The sequence below is a fragment of the Cydia pomonella genome, unplaced genomic scaffold (genome assembly GCF_033807575.1).
Source record: "Cydia pomonella isolate Wapato2018A unplaced genomic scaffold, ilCydPomo1 PGA_scaffold_178, whole genome shotgun sequence".
Lineage (NCBI taxonomy): Eukaryota > Metazoa > Arthropoda > Insecta > Lepidoptera > Tortricidae > Cydia > Cydia pomonella.
Genome location: NW_026907820.1, coordinates 890,431 through 907,094, shown reverse-complemented (window position 1 = coordinate 907,094; position 16,664 = coordinate 890,431). Strand labels below are relative to the sequence as shown.

At 37.4% G+C, this 16,664-nt stretch overlaps 2 protein-coding genes across 3 annotated transcripts; one reads left to right on the top strand and one right to left on the bottom strand.

Annotated features, from left to right (window-relative positions):
* Positions 1-444: 444 nt before the first annotated feature.
* Positions 445-1,318, top strand: LOC133533568 (MAGE-like protein 2; the record flags this gene model as incomplete). The annotated part of the gene is made up of 1 exon (XM_061872571.1): positions 445-1,318. A coding segment is annotated over one exon (537 nt), but the record flags the coding sequence as incomplete, so codon positions are not given.
* A 3,530-nt stretch (positions 1,319-4,848) lies between these two features.
* Positions 4,849-16,664, bottom strand: LOC133533567 (O-acyltransferase like protein-like). 2 transcript variants are annotated; one of them, XM_061872570.1, is made up of 10 exons: positions 16,540-16,664; positions 16,281-16,462; positions 13,475-13,638; positions 11,470-11,638; positions 8,693-8,886; positions 7,667-7,814; positions 7,168-7,351; positions 6,431-6,570; positions 6,102-6,211; positions 4,849-5,296 (listed from the first exon to the last, which is right to left on the bottom strand). In XM_061872570.1, the coding sequence occupies exons 3-10, from the start codon at positions 13,636-13,638 to the stop codon at positions 5,218-5,220; spliced, it is 1,188 nt and encodes a 395-aa protein (XP_061728554.1). In that variant the 5' UTR covers positions 16,281-16,462; positions 16,540-16,664; the 3' UTR covers positions 4,849-5,217. The 2 variants fall into 2 exon arrangements, with proteins under 2 accessions (XP_061728554.1, XP_061728553.1); XM_061872569.1 differs by lacking the exon at positions 16,281-16,462 and having other exon boundaries at positions 16,540-16,596.

The following is a 16,664-nucleotide window of genomic DNA, read 5'->3' as shown; positions in this document are numbered from 1 at the left end:
TTTCTCCGTTTCTAATATTCTGTCATGTTGGTTCATTATTTTCTTTGGAAAACGAATTAGAACACTGAATAAAAACTAAGATCTCAATTAAAACCTAGTAGGACAGACATTTATTTGTTTTTGTACATAACATTTACATTAAATTTAGGACATCATCATCATCTTCCTTGCGTTGTCCCGACATTTCGCCACGGCTCATGGGAGCCTGGGGTACGCTTGGCAAGTAATCCCACGAATTGGCGTAGGCACTAGTTTTATTATGATGACATTAAGATTTGTTGGTACCTAATAATTATAATATTATATGTAGGGTAATATTACATGTGTATGTTATTGTCAAATATTATTTGACCACAGGAAAAATAGTTCCTTATTTCAATTAGGTATTTTACAAATACCTCTCTATTATTTTCTTATTATATTTGAACAGCTGCACGCATCTGACTAACTCTAATTATTTTTGAACAGCTGCAGGCATCAGAGTACACTGGCGGCTATGAACAAAGCTCCGGCTCGGATGGCCACGACTTCGGAGGCCAGGGTGACTACGGCGGCGGTCAAGATTTCGGTGGTCATGGATTCAGTGGGCACGACCTGAAGGCCCACTCATATCCAGTTCACCAACACGTGGAAGAAGAAAACCCAGAACAGATAAAGCATTACAAGGAAGTCGTTGTACCAATCCCTAAAAACGTAGAATTCAAAATCAACCAGCCTATCCTCATCCCGGTGCCGCACCCCGTTCCTATTCAAGTGCCAGTGCCAAAGGCGGTCGTAATTCCTATTATTAAAGAAGTTTCTATTCCCGTTGAGAAGTCGGTACCATATCCCGTAGAGAAACAGGTACATGTACCGAAAATTAAGGAAGTGCCGTTCGAGGTAGTGAAGCATATTATTGTGCCAGTAGAGAAGCCTGTGCCTTTTAAAGTACCTGTTTACGAAACCATCATACATACTAAAAAAGGTTCCCATAAAATTTAAACTCTACGGTAATTTTAGTTTTCTTCCCACCTCTTCGCTAAAATTACATCCTTCTAAATACTTTCTGCTTAAAAAAATGATGTATTAACCTTTCTTGAACTAATAATATCAATAGGTAAAATGCAGTTAACAATTTGTTGTTTAATGCATTTTACCTATTAATATAAACCGATATAACTTTGTGGATGAGTGTGTACCAAACTTATTTATTTCATTACTTTGTATTAAACCAAGTGCGTGACTTTCTTTTTGTGTACAATAATATATTGTGAGTGTGATTGTGTCATGGTTGTGTATATATTTAGCACTAAGATAGAATAAAAACATTGTTACTGTTTTTAATACTTTTATTTTCACCTCTAAGCCCAAACTCTTCATCATAGAGAGCAAGAAACCAAAGTATAATATAAATCAAACCAAACCCGAAGAACACTAAAATTGCAAAAATATGTAAATGTAAGGTATTTTAAAGTGTAATATAATTACTGAAAATTAATTTACGGCAGTCAGGTCCCACTTGAGTTTTGATTAATTTCTGTCATCTCTTTGAACTCCCATTCCGAAACTTGCCTTTCGAGGTTCTGAAAATTACAATTTATTTCTAATATTGATGCTAACGACGCTGATTTTCATTAGTCGCATAAAAATTACAAAAGCTTAAACAAAACTTACCTTTTTTATGTTAGGGAAATATACGTTTACGTATGACATGCCACCTGGTCCTCAATGAGTCCCGCTAGCATCGGGTAACTGTGTGCGGTCACGCATATAGTGGGGTAGAAAATTTCAAATGTGAACTGAAGGTAAGTCCACATTTTGAAATTTTCTTAAATACTGTTAGGTACAAATATCTTTGTCATATTTCGTTAATTATCGTATTTTGGTTGTATTTCGTTAATTATTAGGCCTTAAATAAGTTTTATTTCGCACAGCGACTGGTAAATATCAAATGATATTTCGTACATCAGTTTCGAAAAACTCATTGGTACACTCAGCATCAAATACTTTGTAGCAACCAAAGTAGCCAAATAGTTCGGTACACCATATATTTAGTATGGTGTACCGAACTATTTGGCCACTTTGACTGCTACAAAGTATTTGACGCTGACTGTACGTGCTTGAATGATTCGTATCTTATCGACGCACCCAGCAGTGGCAGCATGGTCCCATTTTTATCGCTTGTCACTATGCCAGTTACTTTCGTACTTACATACTGATTAGAACGTGACAGGCAAGGTGATAAATGATAAAGAGCCAACCATCTTAGCCCTACAGGTCTCCATTTTCGTGTAGCAGTAGCATTATCATCACTTGGTTCTTCTCGTAAAAGATACAAATGTAAATTAGTATTTTTATTTATACTTCATAGATAACTTCAAACACAAGCGTTTGCGTCAAATCTGGTAGTTCTAATTTTTGCAGGCTTGCTTATGATGTTGGCCCAATAAATAATCCAAGTTTGTGATCTCGACCGCCGAACACTGCTTTGTCAAGAATCGAGAAAACTTTTTTTTAGATTTGGGCGCTTATAACCCTAAAGACTAGTTTTGATACTACCTTCTTAGCATAGTACCTTTATCTCAGAAACTATAAGGTCTACAGAGACAATTCTAGTCTCGTACTGAAGTAAATTTAGTCTACTTTAAAAACGCCCTGAGAAGGTAATATCAAAAACTAGTCTTTTATTTTTTTATACTACATCGGTGCCAAACGGGCCGCATGATGGTAAGCAGTCTCCGTAGCCTATGTACGCCTGCAACTCCAGAGGAGTTACATGCGCGTTGCCGACCCTAATTAAAAAATTGTGGAGCCGCACTCAGTATTGTTTTCTTATTGACCGTAAGGGGATTAAAATTGGCTTAATAGTAATAAACGACTTGTACGCGGATGAGGTCGCACGCAGGTCTAGTTTTGTACCTAATATTAGTGATTGTCGACATAGTACCCGGCTCGATTCGAAAGAGTTTGTCTATGAGGATAGCACTTTTGTTGATATTGAAGTCGTTTGTTTCCCGGGCACGTCTCCCGTGGCGCGTACGTTGTGACCCGAATCGGCGATTGAATTTCGCGCATTATTTTACTTTTTACTTAATATCAACTTATTTAACTAAAATTATGAATATATTTAGTCTCAACTGACAAAGAACTTGATTAAGGCATGTTGTGTGTACACAACTTTTTAAAGTACGAGCGCGGCTAAGCACGAAAAATTTTTAAGAGTTAGACCTAGCTAAACTTTTATAGAGTTAGAGCAAACAATAATGTGATAGAATTTTGACGTTTAAAATAACCCTTGCACAGTCTTGGCTACCAAATCGCTGCGAACTTAGCTTAGCCTAACTCTATTAAGTTGTGTTGGTTAAGGGCGAACGGACCGGTGTTTCGAAAATTCGCAAGTTCGAGTCTTGCCGGATGCGGTGCATTTTTCCATTTTTTCTTTGATAGTATAAAAAATTGTACTAGTTATAATTCGTAGAATGTATCTGCTTGATAAAAATGAGTTTCATGTCCAATAAAAATTGCAAATTATGTAAACAAACCAATTTACCTTCATTTCTTCGTAATCTCGTACTATTTGTGGACAATCACGATTTTATCAACAGTTTATATATGTATTTCAACCTTTTATTTACTTATATCAATAACTAGTTAAAATACATTTTATTTATAAATATTTCAATGAAAACAACCATCTTAAAACTTTTAGGTTGTCAGATGCTAACAAATTCTGTCATCGTTGTTTACATCTTTGAAATTTCTATTGGACTTCACTTTATTATGGGTTAGCACATTGTTATTGCCATTTTGGCTACGGAACCCTAAAAATGAAGGACTAGAAAGATTCGCACGCTTCTGATAAGCATTCATAGCTCAGTTGGTTAAGAGGGGTCGGACCGGTGTTCCAAAAGTCACAAGTTCGGCGCTTGCCGAAAGCGTATATGTTTTCTTTTATTTATAATTATCTTGATAACTTTTTTTTTAATTAACAAAAAATATTTTGTAATTTAATTTGCATTTTTTTTTGTAAATAGATTAGTATATTTATAATTTATATGTAGGTACACATGTTACCTTAAAGTAACTAAAATTGTAGTATTATCTACTCAATTCACTGTAAACTATTATAGTCCTTGGGTTTGTACCTGCCCTATCTATCCTAACTTTTATTATAAGTTTCAGAACAAAACTTGATAAAATTATTTCTCGTTTCTGTCACCAGTCCTAGCCAGCCGCTTTGTACTATAGAACATCATGCGTATTATTTGAATTCATAACAAGTAGTTGGCTTGTTTGAATAATCAGATGAAAATCTTATTGACATCCGTTATAAATTTCATTATTTGTACTAAATTAATTTCCTCGTTGAAGCCACTTTACCAAATTATGTTTTCCGAAAGCAAATAATTGTCTAAATTAACCTAAATTAAAAGTAACCTACTTAGCTACTAATATGGAAAACCTATAATACAATATATATGATTTATGGTATACATCATGTCGATCAGTTGTATAAAATGTATGCCAATAAACCCGGGTCGATACCCCGAGAAGGACTCAGAAAAAAATTAATTGAAAATACTGTCACCTGAAAACTCCTATTTTTAATCGAAATGAAAAAAAAAACATAAAACTCTTAATATGTTTCAACATTTTGGGATACTTACATAATTATTTTAGCCACAAAATGATTGACATTATTTTGGCTTCTTAAACGTATTTTACTTATAATTTCTTCAACATTGTCTGATTACATAGTAAAACTAAACTACGTAATTTATGTAGCCTGTGTAGGTATCGCTGGGGGCAATTTATGAATTTGTCAAATATAATTATTGTGTATATACTATATACGAGTAAATGACTTGGCCGAAATGAAAGTGTTTAATAAATAAAATAAAATTAATGTCTATGTAATGAAGACGTAATGTTACAGTTCTGGGTCTCTAGACCAGCGTCGTATGCATAAGTAATTATCGGACCGCAGTTTGACTTCTGAGCCTCGTGGCTCCAACGCTCCAAGAAACTTGATGTTGCTAAGCCACCAGCTCCTTGAATTTTTCCCTTACAATTCTCCATCGCATTCGCCGTCGAGGAAATCACAACTTTTTCACAAATTGAAAGGTGCTTAAATTAACAAAGGTAAAAATTTATTCGCTAATGTATGACGGCAATCGTATGGTGGAAATGCAGGAAATGCCTCTAATACAAGAGAACAGAGCAAGGAAGCAGAACCAATCACATGCTTTTTGATTTACTTGTGTCATTTTGATGAAAACTGTTCCTCGATATTTCAACTTTCTCCTTGGCAGGGCCTCTGTAAACAAAAGAAGACTTTAATTTTGTATGTGTAAACAACGCAATAAAACAAAGATACCTATATTTGTTTGATTTTATTCCTTCAATCTTATATTTAAATTAAACCACTTTTTTCTTCAAATTCACAACAAGTTCTTGTTCTCTTCTTGTTTTTATTTCTGACTTCACCTAACCTGTTGCACGTCTATCAATTCCTCCTCGATACTTTTATTGAAAACATTAACTCGTTATGGTGGCATTTTCTCATCTAGGAATTGAATTGGCTACCGCTTTTTATGTAGACTTTAGTTTAAATAAATTAAAATTTGAACTGAATTTTATTGTACCTATGAAATTATTTCTGGAATAAAACATTTCATTCATTCTTTTGACTGCATCATAAGATCGGCTCTACATACCGGCTATACCTAATGTGTTCATATGTTAGCAAACTGCAAATACCATATAAGTATTTACGTAGTTAAGGTAACAAGTAGTAACAATGTGTGAAACTGAAATATACATACAAAATGTACGTGAATAGGTAAACTTTTAAAAGGGGCCATCATTTTTTTTAAGTGAAAGAAATAGACCCAATACAAGTTTGGTAATTATTTGAGAGTAATACCAAATTAACTCTGCAAGACATTTGTAATACCAAAGTGTGGAAATATAATAAGTATCAAATGAATATGACGTGTATTTATTTTCTTTAATAGGGACAAAATGACATTCCACGTTATTCTGTCACATTTGGCGCAGAGTTAGCTTAGACGAACCCTAGGCTTATTCTTAGCCCTTTTAGGTATTACGATAAAACTTACTTGGTGTTGAGGTATGGGCTCGTGATGTTGACGAGAGGTGCCTCAGCGAGTAGCCAAACCATCAGACTCAGCAGCAGCGACACTACCACCACCCCAAGAGTATTTATTAGCTAAAATTAAAAACATACCTAAGATATTATATAATGAAATTAGCATATAGAGCACTAGGACGTTTACATACTTATAAGAACATTAACTTTTGTCAAAGTTGACTCGATCTACAAGGTATTCGATAGAAAGTAATAAGTATCGAATATGTAAGAGAAGCTTATCTTATATTACAAAATGTGGAAATATATTTATCAATAGACATTAAAATAACTACTTACAGTTTCAAACAGATGATGTTTCATATTATCTCTCATGGAAGAGGTTTGATATAGGAGCGTTATGTGTATGACATATATTCCGTACGATAGCTTACTGAGTGGCGCGAACACAGACCAGCTGAGGAACGGGTTGATGAGGGCTGTGGGCAAGAATGGTAACATGTACAATTATTATCTTATAATTATAAGTATGTATCGTATCTTGTATCTCTACTTGGTATCATAGTCCAGAAAATCACGCTTTTATATTTATTTGCAACAGGCCACTATTTTTTCCTCATGCGACACCAAATTTACGTAAGTATCTTAATCAAACGTAAGTGCTACGTAAAATTGTTACGCAAAGGCCAAACATCACACTAAATGTTATAATAAGAATATAATAGAAAAGAACTATTTTTATTCGTAAACACAAACAAAACAAATTACATTATATAACAAAAACAGAGGAAGTATAAAGTGCTACGAAATGGCCTTATCTCAGCGTGTGTGAATATGTGTATACCATCAAGTGAGAAAAATTACGAAAGGTAACAGACAAGAAAACGAAAGACATAAATTAATATAGAGTGAACAAATGGATAAATAGGAAAAAGATAAAGATAAGCGTTTATCGATAAAGTAGGGTTTTTGATATGTTAAAATTGTAAATTGTAGTAAGAATCTGTTCTACGTAACACAATATCCTTTAACATTAAAATTATATATAATTTAATTAGATATAGTGGATCACTTACGAACTTGGCCGTAAGTGCAAAAGATAACGACACCTAAAACAGCTACGGCAAAGAGATTTCTGTCGAAAGCCGCGAAGATGCATGCCAGCCATCCGTGGATTCTGTACACTAAGCATAGATGACCCAACGCCAGTAGGACGAGTATTAGATTCAAGGAGACATAAGTACCTAGGAATGACACCGTCTGAAATGGTTAAAAAGAAATAACAGTTTGGTAAATGGACCTATATACTTGACAAACAAATCAAAAGCCCTTCAACTGCTTTCGAACGCTTAACCCCTTAATTCGTACTAATTCTTATCTTGGCAAAATATGTTATAAAACAGATATTTTGTATGCATATTGTAACCTTTCCATTATTTGTTACATTATATTAGTTAGGCACGAGCGAAGTTCGAACTGTGTTTTTTTTTTGTTTAGTTGGTCTAGGTGGGAATTAAGAATTTGGAATTTGTAAGCTTGTTTATTAGAAGCAGGCATTGAAATATGGTTACTTACTTTAGACAAGAATTTTCTGTAATCCTTGGGCTTGTAGATAGACATGAGGTAGCCGGCAGCCAAACCAATCGCGTAAGGGCCCATCCTGTTGTGTGTTTTTATGTAGAATTTCCTAAAGGTGGAGTTAGGTCTAATGTTTATTTCCACCCTGAAATATGATTATAATTTTAATATTAACTTTATATTTTGGAGATGAAACGCGAGTGAACAAACTACGAGTAGGGACTCGTAGAATAGAATAATCCTCTTCCAGAACTGATAGCAAGCAAATAAGGGACATTATTCAGTTTACTTATTACATACAAATACTTTACTGAAAAAAGTGTTGTACAGTGGTTGCTCTTAAAGACTAAGAATTGTTATGAGAGAAAAGTGGTTTACAAATACCTGAACTAGGATACATCGACAAGAGTTGCGAGTTCGCATTCGCACATGTATCGTAAAACGCTTTACAGTAGGTACATATGCCCTTTAAGTTTTCGACTTAGTTACGTAATGTGCTAATTATCGCACTAGTGTGGTAAAGTAGCACCATTTATACTGTACAAATATGAAAACATCGTGCAAGTACACATTTAAAATATATAAACACTTTCAATCAAAACTATAAAACATGATCGGTTAAGTCTTCCCTTAGTAAAAAGACGTACTTACAGTGCAGAGATATCTGAGAAGAAAGAGAGAGCGAGAGATAAACCTAAGGAGAGTCATGTCCACCATTTCTAATAGGCATTCATTATTCAATCTCTTATTAACTGTAGTGATTAAGAACACATGTAGATATTTCTTTCTGTGCGTAGTGTGCGCTGTAATATATTTAACAGAGATACAGTCACGGAATTTAATTTATATAGCATTTAGTATCTTGTCACGGTGACAATCAATATTAATTGCGTTGGGGATCTCATAATATAGGTATTGTCACTATGATAAGGTACCAAAACGATACAGAAATCAAATTCCTTGGCCGTAGAGGTGCTCGCACGCAGCAATAAAATTCAAAATTAAAATTAATAAAAAACTCACCCAAGATCGTAGGCTAGAATTGCTGGTAAATCATAGACGTATATGATGATCATGGGCATTATGAAACTGATCACCAACACTATGGTGGCAGCTGCTGTGCCGATACGTGAGTTTTTGCGGTACACGTACAGAAGGACCAGCGTTATTACGTGCATATGGAAGTCGCAGGGGATGTACCAAGTGGCTGGGTGGCACTGGAAGTAGGTATACCCAGGTTTTCATTATTAATTATTGAATTAATTTGTTTATCTATGGCACTTTATGTGCTTCTTGAGCAAATAAGACGTGACGGTCTATTAGTACCAGTACTATTTAGAGGTCATAGGTAGTTTAAATTGGCAAATTGCTACTTGTTGTACTTGGTGACTTATATTCTTATAAAGTATTTCTTGGATAACATAAAAACATGTCTTAAGTTTATTGTCTGCTGTAAACAAATACAAGCTGAGCAGGAAAATTGGGTCTGAATAGAAAATTCGAAACTATAAAACCGTCGACGTCAAAATTACGCAAATGCACATATATAATGTTTTCTTTCTCCAATATGCTCGGAAATGTTCACCTTATTGTAGCAAAAATAGTACGGGAAGTTCTGCATTACGGTGAAACTAGAATAAAAAAAATTCAGACCATTGTTGTGCGGTAAGAGAGTTATTACTATATTGTTTTTTACGTTTTAAAAACATGTATCCACTAAGAAAAACGTAAACAATATATAGCCGCGGGCTGCGTCTGCACGACCCGGTCAGCATCATTTCAAATTTTATAGGATAGAGTCGTGTTCGTGTAAGATCGTGCGAATACAGCTTATTGTTAATAAAATCAAAGACTCTAAAACTTTTATATTTTTTTTAAGGATCTCATGCGTGCAAATACAGTTTATGTTGCACAATTATATTGAATGAGCGAATATTGAATGATACTGAATGAAAGAATAGTTGTGCCTTTGACTTTTTAAAAAATAATTAAAGCGGAAAATTGTTTTTGGCGTTTTTTATGTGAAGGTTCGATTTGAAATTTGAACGCTGGTTGACGCTTAAATTAATATTATTTTTTCTTATTTCCTCGCGTGTTTGGAGAAAAGCCTTATATATGCTTCGACAGGAACAGCAATTCGCGGATTCGTCTTCTTTGTCGGACTCCACTTCGCGTCGTCAAAATCGAAACTCATCCACGAATTGCCCTTTCCGGTAGGTGCCTCTGCAATAATGAATGTAATATTAAACAACATTGCGACAGTGTGACACCCCCATGATTCATTGCATTGCGTTCATTCCAATGCATTAATGATAATGTAGATTTTATTGTTTGTTATTAAAAATGTTTCTTATTTACAAACTCAACCCAATTGATTTGGTTACCTTATAATAAAGTAACCCTGTTGTAGGGTTACAATATTTGAATGGTAAGCTTATTAAAAGGATATCCTTAATTTTTAACATAGTTAAGCCTAAAACCCTATGGCCATAAGATTATAGTTAAGGGTTTTTAGTAACTCCTGCTTATTTTTTGCTACATTTAAACTAGTTTGCTACAGAGTTCTGATCATAGTTGCATTGCTGACGCATAAACTCAGAATTTGTGGATTATTGCCATTAGACTTACATAATTTTGGTTTCCGATTTATTGGTAGAGATGGTAAAATTTAGAATGGAATGGATGGATGAATGAAATGGTATTTACCATGATTATCTGTATATTGAGACTTTGCACAGTACTGGTATTGGTTGCCACATAATATTGGTAAAGTAAAGACGCCAAATACTAGTCATTATCTAAATTAAAAATCTAGAAAAAAACACTCTATATTTAACTTGACGTAATAATCATACCTACGTCTGACAGCTGCACCAAAATTTCGCTCCCTAGAGGAAATATTTTCACCGGTCTTCATGTTGTACTTTGCTACAAAATTCGAAATTTAATTTAAATTTTAAAATTAATACACTGTGGTAAGTGTTATACCTACCTATATGTCGATTTAAGGATCTCACTTTAAAACGGCCCGGGTCCAAGCCGAGGTATCCAACACTACGTTTTCTATACAAAGCAGGGGCGGCGGGTCCATACAACTCGATTCCCACCGGCTTGCCTAAAAATTATTGCTACAGTTTGGTTTACCAAACTTATATATCATCTTTGAAATTAAAAATATATCCATTATGATAACACTACGTATTACATTACCTTGGAATTGATAACACGATTTACTAAAGCACTAATCATAGCAGGCGCGAGAAGTGAAGCTAAGCTTGACGTGGTATGGCAAAGGTGGTTTATACACTAACTGCAAAAGGTCGCGCCCAAGGACACACCTAGCGCACGCCTCACTTTTATCACGAAAAAAAGTACATCATGTTAAGGTGTTTTTTTTTGTTCCGAGTTCCCTAGCCAGAATTTTCACGCGCTGCTACTGATAGAAAGCATGACGTGATCACCGGTCACCTGTCATAGAAAATGAAGTGTCGGTTACCTCAGCCTGTTCTAGCGTGAGTCGTCCTTTAAAGTTGTAACACTGAAATGAGGTTGTCATATAGCTAGTTTTGAATGTTTTCATATATCAAAACTGTTGGAGCATTATAATTACCCAGTGGGGAGCAAAGTAGGCCCATTTTATGGTGTGATATTATCCCGATCTAAATCTACTTCATACCTAGCCTAGGGTAAAAAAAATGTTAGTACCATCGTCCACACCATTAACTGTCCATCAGTGGACCTTATTACAAAAGGCGTAAGTCCACCAATGGACAGTTAAGAGTGTTGCTGTTTGTACGTACCATTTCTAATGTGTTGTAATAATTCCCAACCATTAGTAATGCCGGCAACCAGTTCTTCTCGCACATCTGTTGCTCGTAGAAAGCTATCTTGGGGTAGACAGGGCCGTCATCAATATGTTTTGAGATATGGGCCAGGTAGAACATGGTCACGGCTAAAAGCACGACCAGTCTGTAAAAGAAATGCATTCTGGAAGTCTGGTCTGAGGGTTGTTGTATACAATGTCTAGTGGCTCCACTTCACACTAGTTTATGATAGCGATTGAAACAAGACCATCTTCGATCATTGGGTTGCTGTCTAGACCGGTCGAGAATCTTTCTAAGTAGTACACAATCACTAGTATCCATATTTGCCGATATGGGATATTGTCTCTTCACAATATTTGGGATATTGTGAAGAGGACTATTAATAATAACAGGGGATTAAATCGCGTATAATTAAGTTTTAAAATTTACATTCGACGTTTCGACGTTTCAGAAGGTACTAAGGAGGAATGGGTATAGCTAAATAAAAACCGGCCAAGTGCGAGTCGGACTCGCGCACGAAGGGTTCCGTACCATAAAACGGCAAAAAACTGTTTGTTATATGGGAGCCTCCCTATATTTATTTTATTCTGTTTTTAGTATTTGTTGTTATAGCGGCAACAGAAATACATCATCTGTCAAAATTTCAACTGTCTAGCTATCACGGTTCATGAGATACAGCCTGGTGACAGACGGACGGACGGACAGTGAAGTCTCAGTAATAGGGTCCCATTTGTTGGCGCGGGAGTATTCTCAGAGGACCTAAACATATGTACATATCTCAACACCACTAGGTGCCCACAATACAGTCTTCCAGGCAGAATGTATGGGCATCATAATGGCAGCACACGCAATCGTCTCAAGGAAAGTAGTGGACTACCCCATCCGCATACTCTCTTATAGTTGGTCAGTACTACAAGCTCTGCAAAGTTATACTTTGACCTCAGGGCTAATCTACGAATGCTACAAGGCTCTGTCAGAGGTAAGCACCACCACCAGCGTAACTCTGCATTGGATCAAGGGACACAGCGAGGGAACGATGCAGCCGACATGTTGGCGAGAGGTGGCTCGGAACTGAGGGTGGCAGGACCGGAGCCAATCATACCTCTGCCTTATGCCTGGCTCCGGAACATGCTGAGACGCAACACCAAGGTAAAACACCAACAGTACTGGTCTAACCTAGGCACGTGCAGGCAGGCGAAGGAGGCCCTCCCGACAATCGACCCCGGTTTGTCGAGAAGGCTGAGACAGCTGAAGAGGCCACAGCTCCGACTTTTGACTGGGGCCATAACCGGCCACGCCCCACTAAACAAACACCTACTAACCCTACGTGTTACAGATAGCCCCCTCTGCAGAGCGTGCATGGAGGAGGAGGAGACAGCCGCCCACGTCATTCTTGAATGCCCAGGGGTGGCAGAATACCGGGCACAATACCTCGGTTCTCCGGGGTCTCTCCCAGAAGTCGTCGGCAACATCAAGGGTCTGCTAGGCTTCCTGGTAGAGTTGGGTTGGCAAGAGTAGTGCCGTCAACCCACCATCACGCAAAATAGGCGCGAATTACGACGTCGAGTTGTGGAAACCAAGCCCGCGAATACCAATACCAATAGGGTCCCGTTTGACCCTTTGCGTACGGCACCCTAAGTGGCAACCAAGACGGAAAGCAAAAGGGAAACGTCCTGATGTCTCCAGCAGACAACCGGCATTTCTGCCGTATGTAAAAGGGATTACGGATGAAATTAACACAATATTTGGGAAGTACTCTATAAAGACGGTAGGTATACACTATACACACCTTTATCCAAAGTCGCAGAGAGCCTAAAGTCACCAAAAGACGTTATTCGGTTCCAGTCACCTGGCATTTATGAAATAGATTGCAGTTGCGGTAGTTCTATATCCATTCGGCCGGCAAGCCCTTCTTCCCCGACCTTTGCAATAATGTATATATATATATATATATATATATATATATATATGTGTGTGTTACCTTATATATCGTTTTATAATATTCTTCAATAAACTGTATGGTTTGGTTATATCCAACGTGGCGAGACTTTTTCCCATTAGAAGTCCAGAAAATGAGAAGAATGTGTCCACTAATAAATCAAAATGAGTCGTCACAAGCGCCATTGCTGGTTTATCCGTTGCCATCTGAAAATATACGATATGATCTTTTTATATTATCAGTATGTGGATTATAGAGTATGTGCGGAAAGAGAAGAGTCGTAGGATTTGAGGGCGTGCCAGTGCTATTTTATGGTTTTTGTTATGCTGACAATACTGTCACGTAATTATAGTACGAAACTAAAACATGATACTTGAATCCCGTTATCCCGGCTTTTTGCCATGGCTCACTAAATGAACTGGTGTCGGCTCGGTAACCGAATCCCATGAACTAGAACAGGCACTAGTTTTCACGGAAGTGACTGCCATTTCACCTCTAGAGCTTAAACCCAACTTTTGTTTTTACGTTCCAGGTACTAAAGCGACAATTCGATTGACAAATATACTGAAACTAGTTAAGAATCTGCCCAATCCAACTGCCATTTTCGTACAAAACTACACAAATTTATTACACAAATTGACTAAGTCCCACAGTAAGTTCAATAAGGCTTGTGTTGTAGGTACCTAGACAACGATATATGTATATAATATATAATTATAAATACATAGAAAACACCCATGACTCAGAAACAAATATCCGTGTTATTATTTACAATATTTCTAATGTCTATCGCTCGTATTTAAAAAATAGCATTTCGCCGTTTTCCACAGATATTCGAGTGACGAAATCGAGCGCTCGAAATTTAAAAATCGGTATCCAGAACGCACAGTCTTCCCCAAAACGACGGCGGCGACGAAAGGAAGGGTGTCGAATGAAACCCACACATCGATAATCATTCGTTCGTTTGGATCCGTCTGAGTAGCGTAAAGCTGAGGAGAGTTTATTATGATTATGAGCCCATATTGTCCCACTGCTGGGCAAAGGCCTCCCTCTTATTCTTCCCCGTGTCCCTATCCTCGGAAGTCTCCCACCAGTCTCTGTCGAAGGCATCAAGTTCGTCCCGCCATCTCCAACGAGGTCTACCGTGACGCCTTACAACCTGTGGGACCCAACAGGTGGCTGTTTTGGCCCACAGGTCATCCGGCATACGGCAGACGTGCCCTGCCCAGTCCCATTTGAGCTTAGCGGCACTTTCAGCTACATCAGTTATTCCAGTTTTGGAGCGTAGTATTGTATTTTTAATGCGATCGGTTAACTTCACGCTCAGAATACTACGCTCCATAGCTCGCTGACAAACCTTGAGTTTGGTTTTTTGAACTTTTGTCAAAGACCAAGTCTGTGCTCCGTAGGTGAGGATGGGGAGAATGCACATGTCCATGAGTTTTCTTTTTAGTGATATAGGGAGGTTTCCCTTCATGTGCTCTTTTATGGACCAAAAGCTCCTCCAGGCATTCTCGGTCCGTCTTGCAACTTCTTTATCTTGCCGCGCCTGGAAGGATACTATTTGGCCCAGGTATATATACTCATGGACATATTTCTCCCCCGTCCACTTCTACTCCTATTGGTGCACTATTGGTCATGAGCTTAGTCTTTGACATGTTCATTGCTAACCCGACCTCAAGTCTTGCCCGGCTTTAGGAGGGTTTATTCCTTCAAATATCTAGGCACTTGGCCACCTACAATTTACTTGACGACGCGGACATTAAACGCAAGCGCAGGGCAGTGCGGTGTAATAGGTCAGTGCAGCGTACTATGAATGCCATGCGTATACAGTAAGTACAACGACGCGTTCAGGATACTGTTGCCATTTGCCTGCTGTAACCATTTTCAGTTACAGCAGGACTAAGATGGTCAGTTGTTTATCATCTGTCAGTGTCACGTTCTAGCAAGTATGTAAGTGCGAAAATGACGGGCACAGTGACAAGCGATAAAAATGGAACCATGCTGCCACTGCTAGATTATTGGCTTCATAGGCCAATACCAACCACTACCGAACAGGCCGGACCGATCGTCTACGTACGTTATATGTTTTGTAGCTAAGTACTTCTCTTCTATGAATTGATACTATTCTATTGTATGATAAAACCAATCAACCACTGGTAACCAGTTGGCGTCTCATTCCCTTTCCCACATACTGGCGCCCAACGTGGGGCCGGGCGCCGCTCGGGTCAGTCGGTACACTGAGCGAGACAGGTAGTAGGTAAATGCGCGAGCAAAAAGGATTCGAATCCGCGAGCCTCACAAGTACTAATGTTATTTGTATCGCTACAAGTTTTTGTTTAATTTCAAGTGTTGTTAACTATGTTCTGATATTTCGAGTTACCCGCAAGCTCAGCAATCCACCCTTTCATTCGGTAATCGACCATGGGTAGAAAATGTATTATATAGAGATTTAATAAAACAACTTCTTTACCGCTATTTATAACTATAAAACGTAAAATAGGCCTTTTTGATCACTTTCCTATCCCTAACACAATAAAAGCATTAAATGATTTTTTTGAAACCTCAGAATACTCACTAAATGACGGCCCTAAATAATTGAATATGCCTAAAATGCTTTTATTATGCTTTCATTGTATGTACTTATAGACAAGTCCAATGTATATTCAAAGGTCTTAAATAGTAGTAAAGTCACAGATTTCATACGCACAAACCTAAAATAGAAAAACGGTAAATAGCACCACCTACAATTAAGATGGAAGGCGTACCGATAAGAGCTTTTCTAATCAGTCAGCCTTTGATGAAACTCACAACGTTAAGTCTTCGGTAAGTGAATATGTATTATTACCCTGTCAAAATCTATGCCATTGCTAACCGAAGTCCCGTGTGCAATTGCTAAACAGTGGACGAAGGCGACTATGATGGCCGTCAGGAAGCGGATGCCGTGCAAGCATGGTAGTTCATCCTTGTCTGATTTTAACACTGTATTCCAGTTGCGGCGAAGGCAGAACGATTTTGCAACGTGATTAACTAAAAAAACGTGTAAATTAATATAATACAGCTGGGCATACTAAAATAATTCATTAATTTAGTCACCACGTACATACCAAATGAGTTAGAACTAGCGGTGACTGGATACTCGCTAACATAGTATGTTGAAGCTACAGCTATGAACAGCAGCACTACGAATGCGTACCTGGAAATATTGGGTTATAAACATACAACGATAATA

Coding starts and splice junctions, on each gene's coding strand:
- LOC133533567 (XM_061872569.1), bottom strand. CDS start 16,581: ATGTTAGCGAGTATCCAGTCACCGCTAGTTCTAACTCATTTG. Junction 11,639..13,474: donor ATTATAAAACGATATATAAG/GTAACACACACA, acceptor TTTCTTTTACAG/ACTGGTCGTGCTTTTAGCCG. Junction 6,571..7,167: donor TTGCACTTACGGCCAAGTTC/GTAAGTGATCCA, acceptor TCTTGCCCACAG/CCCTCATCAACCCGTTCCTC.